This window comes from Microcaecilia unicolor, chromosome 6, assembly GCF_901765095.1.
Source record: "Microcaecilia unicolor chromosome 6, aMicUni1.1, whole genome shotgun sequence".
Classification (NCBI taxonomy): Eukaryota; Metazoa; Chordata; class Amphibia; order Gymnophiona; family Siphonopidae; genus Microcaecilia; species Microcaecilia unicolor.
Genome location: NC_044036.1, coordinates 75,800,848 through 75,813,779, shown reverse-complemented (window position 1 = coordinate 75,813,779; position 12,932 = coordinate 75,800,848). Strand labels below are relative to the sequence as shown.

The 12,932-nt window shown below is 42.6% G+C and overlaps 1 protein-coding gene across 1 annotated transcript in view; it reads right to left on the bottom strand.

Moving 5' to 3' along the window:
• Window positions 1-316: 316 nt before the first annotated feature.
• Window positions 317-12,932, bottom strand: part of TLCD4 (TLC domain containing 4) — a 120,603-nt gene continuing 107,987 nt past the window's right edge. The window contains exons 6-7 of the mRNA XM_030206389.1: window positions 7,511-7,584; window positions 317-916 (exon numbers count right to left, since the gene is read on the bottom strand). Of these exons, the coding sequence (XP_030062249.1) occupies window positions 601-916; window positions 7,511-7,584 (390 nt within the window). The 3' untranslated portion in view covers window positions 317-600. The remainder of the gene's footprint in view (window positions 917-7,510; window positions 7,585-12,932) is intronic.

Sequence of the window (12,932 nt, the reverse complement as noted above, 5' to 3'; positions counted from 1 at the left end):
GCTTTTAAGCAGAATCTTTACAAGTCAACAAAAATCTCTTCTGGACATGCAGGAGTATTAAAAAATGATTTACAAAGCCTGAGTGCATCAGACCACCAATTAAGCATGCTGCTCCTGTGCTTGATTGATTATATATAATTGCATGGGCTACTCACCTGAACATTTTTGTTTGATTCTTAATAAAACTGATTTTCTGTGATACAGCCAAATGCTAATGGGCTTACAATCTAAGATTTGTATCTGGGGCAATGGAGGGGTAAGTGAATTTCCTAGAGTCATAAGGAGCCACAGTGGGAATCAAACCCCATTCCCTTGGTTCTCAGTCCACTATGCTAATCATTAGGCTACTCCTCCACTCCTGATTGTAGGTAGATATCAGTATTTTCCATGCATGAGGACTAGATGATGTACAGCTGAGCTAGCTATGGGAATGGGTCAAATCAAGAGGTAATAACTGAATTCCAGAAAAGGAGCTGTGGTGAAAAAATGTGCATGCTCTGAAATGTTGCAGTAAAAATACTGCATTTTGCACAGAGTTTTATTAAGACTCTGCTTTTCTCCAGGACCAATGTGGCTACTAGAATAGTTTCACATGTAATTCTATTCACTTTTTCTTTTCTCTTCAGTTTTATCTGTTTGTGTTACCCAGAGATGAAAAACTTTATAGCATCCCTTTGCAATCTTTAGCATCCATATCAAGTTCATGACATCCAACAAAACACTGGAGATGATCCAGGCACACTGGGGACCAAGGCCAAGCCTGTAAAATGCCTCTGTTCCAAAGGCAGAAACTGTACGTCCATAATAAGTAGGTATGACGGCTATCCTCACCACAAAGAACATGATGGTCATCATTATACCGTTCAGCATGTTAGCAGCTGAAGACTTTGGATACCCCAGAGTTTCAAGGAACCACCTGCAAAACAAGCAGTGTTTAGAAAATACAGACATTATCCACTTGATTCTACATAGGTCGTCCAAAGTTGGATTCCCAAATTTGGGCATGGAGCACTGATGTGTGCATAAACTAGTCAACTGGGTGCTAACAACCAATTACTGGTGTTAATTGGCACTGATTTGTAATTATATGCACATCTGCCTGCACGTTATTCTATAATGCTATGCACCCAAAGTGTCTTGCATGCGACCCAAATGGGGGCATGGCCATGAAAGGGGCATGGATGGGTCAGGAGCATTCCTAACATTTAGGCATGGTGTTACAGAATACTGGGGCTACATGCCCAACTTGCAAGCCAGGATTTACACACCAGGTTTCAGCAGGCATAAGTCCTCACACCCAAAATTGGGCACAGGAAACCACTTCAAGGGCTATTCTGCATAGAGCACTCAGCCCAGCATGCCCTTTTATAGAATTGTACTTAGTGCTGATTTTTCCTAGAACCTAAATTTGAACGCCATTTCTAGAATTTACCCCATATAACTTTTCTAATTGTATGCTGGAATAATCCGTGCACCCCCCCCCCCCCCCCATTCTGAAAAAAAATTTCATTGGCATTTACACTTGTGAACTGGCTATCTGGAAACTGCCCTCCACCAATACAGCTAAAATTATATGACTTGTAGTAAAGTGCATGCACTTTAGGCCACATTTGAAAGAGGTGCTCCAAGGGTATTTATTTTGGATCTACACAAGTTATTTTCCTGCCAAATTTCTGCCCACACAAAAAGTAGGTACAAAAGTCCTTAGGCACTCCATACCCACAAAAAGTTTAAACGGAAATGTGTACCAAACATGGACTGTCGCTTAGATGTTCAGTGTACATCTAGTAGCGCTATAGAAATGTTAAGTAGTAGTAGTAACATTGAAACACTGGGAATTCAAGGTATGGGGAATAGAACATTTATTAATAAGGCCTCCATAGTGGGTAAAAAAAACAAACAAACAATCTTTAATCATTGGTTGGAAACTATATTGCCTTCGTTTTGGTATTGGAGAAACAAATTATACCTGGTATTATTGAAGGAACTGCAACAAGCTAAATACACATTCAAGAGAAGAAAAGCCTTATTGAAAGTCTGGGATAGTTTTATTCAGAAGCATTGGTAGATTTGACTGGTCCTCAGCACTCTGTGTTGGTCCAGTCACAAGGATAAAGTTGAGTCCAAATGGGGTGGGGTGGGGTGGGGGGGGGGGGGTGGAGAAAGGGAGGTGTAGTATATGAAGATTGTTTCTAACATTGAGATTCCCATGTGGCTGTAAGAGTCTACCTTAATAATGGTTATGGATTTTACCTCCAGGAATTTGGAATTTGTCCAATACTTTTTTACACCCAACTAAGCTAACTGCTTCTAACATATACTCTGGCAACAAGTTCCAGAGCTGAACTATGTGCTGAATGAAAAATATATATTTTCCCATTTATTTTGAAAGTATTACTACATAGTTTAGCACACCATTTTAGAAAGGACATCCAACTCTGAAAATGAACCTCCAGATCAGTATGTCACATATGGATGTCCGTTTCACATGTATTTTAAAATAGGATCTGCAGACATGCAGCCTATTCTAAAAAGCATGAGAATTGACATCCAGCAGGAACATCCATTTTATAAAGTGAAACATCCCAATAATAAATAGGGAAAACAAGGGAAAAGGACATCTTTGTGGCAACATTGGAACATCAATGTTATAAAATTGCCACATAGACATCAGTGCAGAGCAGAGAGGTAGCCTAATGGTTAGAGTGGTGGGCTGATAATCATGGGACCCTGCACAGACGTATGAAGCTGTTGCTCTGCCATCTGTGACTTAAGAAACTACTGAACTCATCTTGGATGCTCAGTTTTACTGCCAGGGCTAAGTCTTGTGTATCCCTGGTTAGTTATTTATGTTTACCCTTGATGCAGCCTATTTGGCGAAACGTGGCTAAGTCGGGATTGTTTGAATAAAGACTTTTTGGACTTCATAGTGTCTGCTTTGGTGTTGCTTTTCTCTATTGCTGCAAGACACTCAGAGCCTCTTTTTTGATCCACATAGACATCAGTGCAGACCAGAGAGGTAGCCTAATGCTTAGAGTGGTGGGCTGAGAATCATGGGACCCTGGTTCAAATCCCACTTCACCTCTGTGGTTTTTTTTAAAATATCTCCTGTATCTGAATGAACACCACTTCAATAGCCATCAGGCTTGAAGGTGTCTTACATATTCAGGTACAGTAGGTATTTCACAATTAACACCCCCTCCTCCCAAGAATTGAAGTGGGATTTGAATCTGAGTCCCTTGGTTATCAGTCCACTGCACTTACCAATAGGCATGAGCTGCAAAGAGGTCTATTAAAAATCTCCATAGGTCCTGACAGTGTTACAGACCCTACTATCCCTTGTCAGTTTCACATTCGTGAGGAGGGGGACAGCAACTACTGAGGGATCAGGAAGGTAATGTTCCAAGTACCAAGTCTAAATAGCACAGATACTTACCTGTAGCAGGTATTCTCTGAGGGCAGCAGGCCTTATATTCTCACATATGGGTAACGCTGGCCTGCATTGTTGGTCTGGAACTTGTAACAAGCTTAAAATAGGACTTTGAGCGCAAGACTTGCTCCATCGCAAATAAGAAAGTGTCTTCCCACCCGCCACAAGAGCATGGGACTAGCATAAAACAACAAAGACAACTCCAAGGGAGTTGGGAGGGTACGTGAGAATATAAGGCCTGCTGTCTTTGAATACCTGCTACAGATAAGTATCTTCAACTTTCTCCAAGGACAAGCAAGCCTACGATTCTCACATATGGGAATCCCTAGCTACCAGGCTCACCAAAAACAACAACCAGTGATGAATTGGACCTCGCAACAGCAAGGGCAAAAAAAGTAATTAACCTGAAACTATATACAATCTGAGTGAAAGTGCAGACTGGAACAGAACAAAACGGAACTAGGAGGGTAGAGTTGGACTCTAGACCCCAAACAAATTCTGCAGAACTGTCTGTCCAAACCGACCGTCGCATCGGGTATCCTGCTCATGGAAGTAATGAGATGTGAACATGTGGACTGAAGACCATGTTGCAGCCCTGCAAATTTCTTCAATGGAGGCTGTCTTCAAGTGAGCTACAGGCTCTGACATTGTGAGCCCTAACATGACCCTCAAGGGTCCTGATGGCAATCCCTATCCTATTGGGATCAAAAGAAGCAGGTGCAGAAGGTATTCTAGCAGGGTCCGTTTAAGGCAGAAAATAAGATCTAGGGCCTTGCCCTCACACCAGACAGCAAACCTCCTCCATTTGAAAGAATCATATATCTTACTGCAATCTCCTGGAAGCCAGCAAGACTTTGGAGACACCCTCAAAATCCAAGCTCTCAACATCCAGGCCATGAGGGCCAGAGACAGGAGGTTGGGATGCAGAAGAGAGCCATCGTTCTGAGTGATGAGGGCTGGAAAACACTCCAATCTCCACAGTTCTTCAAAGGATAATTCCAGAAGAGGAGGGAACCAGATCTACCAGGGCCAGTAGGAAGTGATCAAGATCATGGTCCCGCATGTCTTGCTTGAGTTTCAGTAAAGTTATCCCCCCAAGAGGAATGGGAGGATACACATACAGAAGTCCTGTCCCCCAATGAAGGAGGAAGGCATCTGACGCTAGTCTGTGAAGGGCCTGGAGCCTGGAACAGAACTGAGGAATTTTGTGATTGGACTGAGAGGCAAAGAGATCCACTGAGGGTGTGCACCATGCTTGGAAGATCTCACAAGCAACACCCATGCTGATTTTGTGGGATTGTATGACCCTGCTCAGTCTGTTGGCCAGGCACTTGAATTTGCCCGCCAGGTAAGTGGCTTTGAGAAGCATCCCATGCTAGTGCGCCCGCCACATCTGAAAGGCGCTAAACTCGAGACCCTGTTGAAACTTGACTTTGGGACTGCAGGTTTATTTGCAATGCCTGCATTTCCACAGTCCGCATGAAATGGATCCAAATCTCTGGATAGAGGGAGGATGATCCTAAGAGAATGGGCCAGTTGGAGTTGGGGATGGCATATGGTTGGCTACCTTATGTGACCTGATTTGAACCTAGATCCATGGCAGTGACATGTCAACCAGGCAGCTACAATGGTTGCAGAACTGGTCTGCGGAGATTCTTTCCCCAGAAGAGAAGTTTTGGAAAAGAGGCTCCTGGAGGACGAGCCTAAGAGCTCCTCTTAGGGGGCTGAAAGGTCTTATGTAAGGAAGGCTCTGTGCTACTGTAATGGCAAGCCAGATTCCAGGGTCAGAGCTCTTCCTGTATATTTGAGTGCAGAAAGGATTGCCAAGGATGGAAAGCTGCCCAAGCCCCTAATGAGTATTTAGGGGTGCATTCCTCAGCACAGCATACAGGAAGTTAGCCGTCTGCACTTTTCAAGGAATGGGCATGGATCACCTCCAATCAGTGGATTATGGATGCTGTCAGGAGCAGATGCAAGCTGGAGTTTTCCTACCCACTCACTGATGCCTTTTGGGGTCTCTGTGTCCCATACTGCACATACTTGGCAAGAGGGTACAATTTTACAGAATCTGCTAGACAGCGGTGCTGTGGTGCACTTGCTTTCTCTGGACTGGAGATCAATGCTAAGGAGTTGCTTGAGCCAAGGTGTAGGAATGCCTTGGGAAGGTGTTCTTATTCAGTCATAGGATGATAAACCGTGTTAGTAGCAGTTTGTGGACAGTTGGAGGGAAGTAACTTACTGACTGGATGTGTACACTTTGAGATCGCCCGTCAAGCTTAAAAATACCTTAAACTTGATGATATTGGTATCAGAGGTGACAGTTGGAACTCTTTAAGGTTCAGAAATCTTTCAGAGAGTTTCGAGGCTGATATCTCTGAAACAAACTTTTCTCTGCAATGTGAAACTTGTCAGGGCTCTCTGCTCAAGAGCTCAATAAACCACCGTGGGCTCTCCAGTCTCACAGCAGCTCTGCCTGCACTTCTCATGCACTTACCTGTCTGAAGCAGCTAAACTAAATCTCACTCTGAATCACACTCATGCCTTGGTATCTTCCGTCAACCTCTGATACCAATATCATCAAGTTTAAAGGTATTTTTAGGCTTGACAGGAGATCTCAAAGTGTACACTTCCAGTCAGTAAGGTGCTTCCCTCCAACTATCCACAAACAGCTACTTACAGAATGTTTACCCTGTGGTTGCCATGGCAACACAGGGAGACTCAGCAAGTGTATGTGACCTCCACAACATTCTGCAGTCTCTGTACTACATTTATTTTCACATATTAATAAAAGAAAAACTACTTCCATGGTGAGCCGATTTTGGGTGCCTCCAACTGCAGTCTGTCACGGGAACAAACAAAGTTGACGGGGGCGTGTCAGAGGCATGGTGAAGGCGGGACTGGGGCGTGTTTATCGGCCGAGGAGAGAAGGGCGCGCTCGGCCGATAACGAAAAAAAGAAGGGCGCCAGAAGCGAGAATTTGGGTCACTTTTTCTGGACCCATTTTTTTCATGAGCAAGTCCCCAAAAAGTGCCCCAACTGCCCAGATGACCACCAGCGGGAATTGGGGATGACCTCCCCTGACTCCCCCAGTGGTCACTAACCCCCTCCCACCAAAAAAAAGAACTTTAAAAACTTTTTTTCCAGTCTGTATGCCAGCCTCAAATGTCATACCCAGCTCCATCACAGCAGTACGCAGGTCCCTGGAGCAGTTGTTAGTGGGTGCAGTGGACTTCAGGCAGGCAGACCCAGGCCCATCCCCCCCTACCTGTTACACTTGTGCTGGTAAATGGGAGCCCTCCAAACCGCCCCCAAAACCCACTGTACCCACATCTAGGTGCCCCCCTCCAGCCATAAGTGCTGTGGTAATGGTGTAGAGTTGTGGGCAGTGGGGTTTGGGGGGGATTTGGGGGGCTCAGCACCCAAGATAAGGGAGCTATGGACTTGGGAGGTATTTTAATTTTTTTTTTAATTGTTACAAGTGCCCCCTAGGGTGCCCGGCTGGTGTCCTGGCATGTGAGGGGGGACCAGTGCACTACGAAACCTGGCTCCTCCCATGACCAAATGCCTTGGATTTGTTAGTTTTTGAGCTGGGCGCCTTCGGTTTCCATTATTGCTGAAAACCGATACCGCCCAACTCAAATCCGATGCATTTGCCCGGCACAAACCGTATTATCGAAACAAAAGATAGACGCCCATCTTTTTCAAAAATATAGTCTGTCCCACCCCTTTGCGTACCCGTCCTCGGAGATAGGCGCCCATGGAGATGGCCGTTCGCGTTCGATTATGCCCCTCTATGTCACACAGGGCTATTTTTAGGGTGCTTCTGGTACTGCTCTGTAGGGAGAGAAGGGGAGTTGCGCTACAGTGTTTCTGGCAGTGATACCTGAGGCACCGCTATAGCTAGTTCTAATACTCATAGATCACATACCAGCAAAAAAAAAGTGTCACTCACTTTTCTGTTTTTAGCCTTCAGGATTAAGCAGCTATAAAATGATCTATTCCCTTCTATTTAATATATTTCTTCATGCTGCTGAACTATATGTTTGTACAAGTACATCAATTATCTTTATGGATACCTACCTCTGATTCACAAATGGAGTAGAGAACTCTGCAAGCAGACGGAAATTACCAAAATATGGCAACAGTCCTTCACTCTGGAAAGTAAAGCAAGGTATTTAAAAGAATACCAAGAACAGAATCATTTCAACAGAAAGCTACATTATTAAATATATGCAGCATGTACTACTCCATTACAGAAATGTTCACTTTGCACATGTTTTCCTGCATCCAGAGAACACAGGAACTAAACTTTCTTCATCATCATTATTGAGAAGATTGTGAGCCTGGTGGAGTACAGTCATTTCTTTCCCATTTTTGTGTCACTTGCTGATCTGCACTGACTCAAGCAGTAAGGTTCTCAAAGTCTTTCATGGTCTCACTTCTTTAGCCTTCAAAATTAACCCAGTCTCTTAGGGTTTCCAGAATTTTCTTGATGTCTCTGATATGCAAATTATCCTGGCTTGCAGTTCAAATTTATCCCAGTGTAGATCATGAATACTTATTATGAATATCCTCAAGCTAGAACCAGCTGGAGTCCTGTGGACTAAATTTGGGATGTCTTGCCCTATCACACGACGTGGTTGTTAGAAAGATCAGTGACAGATTTTCCATGGGCTGTTCTGTATACATAGGATGAACAATTTTCAAAGCTATTTTTGTGGGTGAAATTATGTTTATTTATTTATTAGGATTTATTTACCACCTTTTGAAAGAATTCACTCAAGGAGGTATACAGTACAGTTCAAATAAATCACACGTAAGAAATCGACAATTACAGCAGCAAAAATATTCAAACAACAATACAAAGTATGGCAGTTTTTATTAGCTGACATGGGCTGTTTGTAAACTGAGAACCCTATAGTTAGAAGTATATTCATTGTTCCATAATGCTTACACTCTGCCCACAATAAATGGAGGTGTTCTGGTGGGGGGGGGGGGGGGGGGGGGAGAGAGAGAGAGACTATACGCATTGCTTTACCTAGAAATATTACCTGAAGAAAACACAGGCACAAATGCTTGTGGGAATTTTTTAAACAAATTTTTAGAGTGAACATGTGTATACACTTTCTCTTTGAAAACTGGTGCATCTTTCACAGGGCAAAAAGTACCCACAAACTTTGCAATAAGGCAAGCAGTGTAAAAACAGCCCTCAAAATAGCAACGACCCCTGAGTAAATCTGGGCCAAAGTTTGAGGTGGAAATAAAATTAGGGCCTCTTATCAAGCCACGCTAGTAGTCCCCGGTGTGGCAATGCCAACAAAGCCCATTCACTAGCGCGGCTTGATAAAAGAGGCCTTTAGCAAAGAATGACAAAGTTACTGTGTATGCACCATCCAGGTCTTACCTGAAAATACAAAACCTGAAAGAAATACAGTTTCCATGAGGCATTAAAACCTAAGAAGCAAAATGACACCAAGAAACAGTTTCATATACTAGTACATCTATAAAATGGTAAGTCCATAATTTTAATGAGTAGCAGAAACTGCGCAGTTTAAACCAGCTGTACTAGCTACAGATATGACAGGACTTAAATTGATCTTTTGCTTCATTAGCTGATACTTTGGAGCAGTAGCAAGAAATTTACTGTTACAAAACAACAATCAACCCAAGAATTGCTAAGTGTACTAAGAGTAAATGGATGCAGAACTCACAGTCCTAACATTTAAATTTATCTTGAATTAATTAAGAATTATGTGCCTTTAAAAGTGGCAGACCTGCTCAACAAGGAGAGCATAAAACTGATAAAAAGTTTTGAAAATAGCAAATTAATTTTATAAACCCTGCATAACATAGAAAACCTATGTTTAGAACAAAAATCAAATAACAATGTCAAATATCAAATCCTGGGGGTTTTGCTGGGGTGAACCTCTGAACTCCTACCAGTTGGTGTCAGTGTGCCTCACCAGACAGGCTATCCATATCTCTTCACACTATGGCTGCTGTTTCCTGCCATCATTTTCCTGCCCAAACTCCTATATAAACCCAGTCACTACTTGGTTTCCTTGCTAGACCTTGGTCTGCACTACTTGGTCTCATCTTGTTATTTTGGTTACCTGAGTCTTGCCAGATCCTACTTGTCTTGTTAGATGCTTTTTGCTCCTCCTCCAGTCTTTGCTGGACCTCACCTTTACTCATGCTTTGCTGCAGGCTTCTATAGAGGTGTAGGCATCATCTACTGACACTTATTTTTAATTCACTTGCCTAAGAAACATATATGTTAACTGAAGTTTGCACTGTTTAATTTTATCATTTTATTCTTCAGCATTTGATACCTTTTATTAAATTTAGATATTAATTTATGTATTATCTACAATTTTTCTGACCTTTAATTCTGCATGTGGTCAGACAATTAAGGATTCAGGTCCCGCCCTGGCTCTGCCCCTGCCCTGCCCCACCCACATTAGCCTCCCCGTACAGCTGAGCCACCAACTGCCTACGAATGTAAGGTTTTGATGTTGATTTTTAAAGCTTTAAAAAAGCAAAGCCCCATCAGTATTATCATCTACCCTTATGACATAAACCAGTATGAAATTTAAGATCTACTGATAAATATTTGCTTGAAGTCCTGACCTTTTGAACAATTAGTCTCCTTGGCTTCCATTCCTAGACTTTTCAGGTGATTGGCCCTAAACTGAGGAAATGTAACCTTTGGAACTGTGCCAAGTTGACTCACTTATGACATTTAGGAAACAACTAAAAACCTTTTTGTTCCAAAAGGCTTTAAGGTGATTTAGTTTGCCCTTTCTGGTAGTATGTGTTCTCTTTGGTATTTAAGGTCTTTTAAGTGCTGTAATTTGAAAAGGCTCTCACGTGTGTTTTATTATTTGTTTAAGACGTCCATACCATTTTAGTGATTATGTTTTTACATTCATGAAACTGCTATAATTATTTATTTATTTTATTTATATCCCACATTTTCCCACCTATTTGCAGGCTCAATGTGGCTTACATTATGCCGTAATGGTGACCGCCATTTCCGGGACGAGAAATACAAAGTGGTATTGCATTAAAGTTCATAGCTGAAAAAGTAATGTATAGAGTCGGTTAGACAATCAAATATAGAAGTTCATTTCGGCGAATAAGTGGCAATATGTTAAAGTTCATTAGTAACAAGAGTTCATGAATCAGTCAATTGTAAAGAGTTCGATTTTGTCTGGTCTTGGTAGAGAATCATTGTGGTATGCCTTTTTGAATAGGTTGGTTTTTAGTAGTTTTTGGAAGTTTGTTAGGTCATGCATTGTTTTTATGACCTTTGGTAGTGCGTTCCATAGTTGCATGCTTATGTATGAGAAGCTGGATGCATATGTTGAATTATATTTGAGTCCTTTGCAACTGGGGTAGTGGAGATTCAGGAATGTACATGCTGTTTTTTTGGTGTTCCTGGTTGGTAAATCTGTAAAGGTCTGACATATAGGCTGGGGCCTCTCCGTGAATGATTTTATGGACCAGGGTGCAAATTTTGAACGTAATTCGTTCTTTTAGTGGGAGCCAGTGTAGTTTTTCTCTTAGGGGTTTAGCGCTTTCATATTTTGTTTTTACGAATATAAGTCTGGCTGCTGTGTTTTGGGTGGTTTGGAGTTTCTTAATAATCTGGTCTTTACATCCGGCGTAGATGGCGTTGCAGTAATCTAGGTGGCTTAGCACCATTGATTGTACCAGGCTACAGAATATTTCCCTTGGGAAGAAAGGTTTTACTCTCTCGAGTTTCCACATTGATTGGAACATTTTCTTTGTTGTGTTTTTCGCCTGGCTTTCTAGTGTGAGGTATCGGTCAATTGTAACTCCGAGAATTTTCAGGCTGTCTGAAACAGGAAGGGTGTAGTCTGGGGTGTTTATAGTGGTAGGTTTATTCGTGTTATATTATGATGAGAGGAAGAGACATTGTGTTTTTTCTGCATTGAGCTTAGTTGGAATGCATCCGCCCATGAGTTCATTATTTGAAGGCTGTGTTTAATTTCATTTGTGATTTCTGTTAGATCATGCTTGATCATCCCACCAGGGGATGTATTATCCTTTCGCACCGAGGATATATCTCCAAATGTTGCCCGGGAGGGAAAGGTTAGGACAGCTGTTGTACTTGGTGATTCGATCATTAGGCATATAGATAGCTGGGTGGCTGGTGGACGTGAGGATCGCCTGGTGACTTGCCTGCCTGGTGCGAAGGTGGCGGACCTCACGTGTCACCTAGATAGGATTCTAGATAGTGCTGGGGAGGAGTCCGCTGTCTTGGTACATGTGGGTACCAATGACATAGGAAAATGTGGGAGAGAGGTTCTGGAAGCAAAATTTAGGCTCTTAGGTAGAAAGCTGAAATCCAGATCCTCCAGGGTAGCATTTTCTGAAATGCTACCTGTGCCACGCGCAGGGCCCAAGAGACAGGCAGAGCTCCAGAGTCTCAATGCGTGGATGAGACGATGGTGCAGGGAGGAGGGCTTTAGATTTGTTAGGAACTGGGCAACATTCTGGGGAAGGGGGAGCCTATTCCGAAAGGATGGGCTCCATCTTAACCAGAGTGGGACCAGGCTGCTGGCATCGGCGTTTAAGAAGGAGATAGAGCAGCTTTTAAACTAGAAATGGGGGGAAGGCCGACAGTCGCTCAAAAGAGCATGGTTCGGGATAAGGTATCTTTCAAAGATATCACCATAACAGGGAAGATAGAGTATCCTGATAGTGAGGTTGCAAAAGAGATTGTAGTAGATCGGGTATCTTTAAATAACAATAAAAATCAGACAAAAGATTGCCAATTAATACTGTCAAGTACTAAGCATGATGTACTTAGGAACAACAAACATAGTTTGAAATGTCTATATGCGAATGCCAGGAGCCTAAGAAATAAGATGGGGGAGTTAGAATATATTGCACTAAATGAAAAATTAGATATAATAGGCATCTCTGAGACCTGGTGGAAGGAGGATAACCAGTGGGACACTGTCATACCGGGGTACAAATTATATCGTAGTGATAGGGTGAATCGGATTGGTGGAGGGGTAGCATTGTATATTAACGAGAGCCTTGAATCAAATAGATTGAAAATTCTGCAGGAAGCAAAACACTCCTTGGAATCACTGTGGATTGAAATTCCATGTGCAAAGGGGAAAAGGATAGTGATAGGAGTGTACTACCGTCCGCCTGGCCAGGACGAACAGACGGATGCGGAAATGTTAAAGGAAATCAGGGACGCAAACAAACTGGGCAACACAATAATAATGGGGGATTTCAATTACCCGCATATAGACTGGGGTAATGTAACATCTGTACACGCAAGGGACATAAGATTTCTTGATGAAATCAAGGACAGCTTCATGGAACAGCTAGTTCAGGAGCCGACAAGAGAAGGAAAAATACTAGACTTAGTCCTTAGTGGTGCTCATGATCTAGTGCAAGGGGTAACGATACGAGGGCCGCTTGATAACAGTGATCATAATATGATCGGTTTTGATAT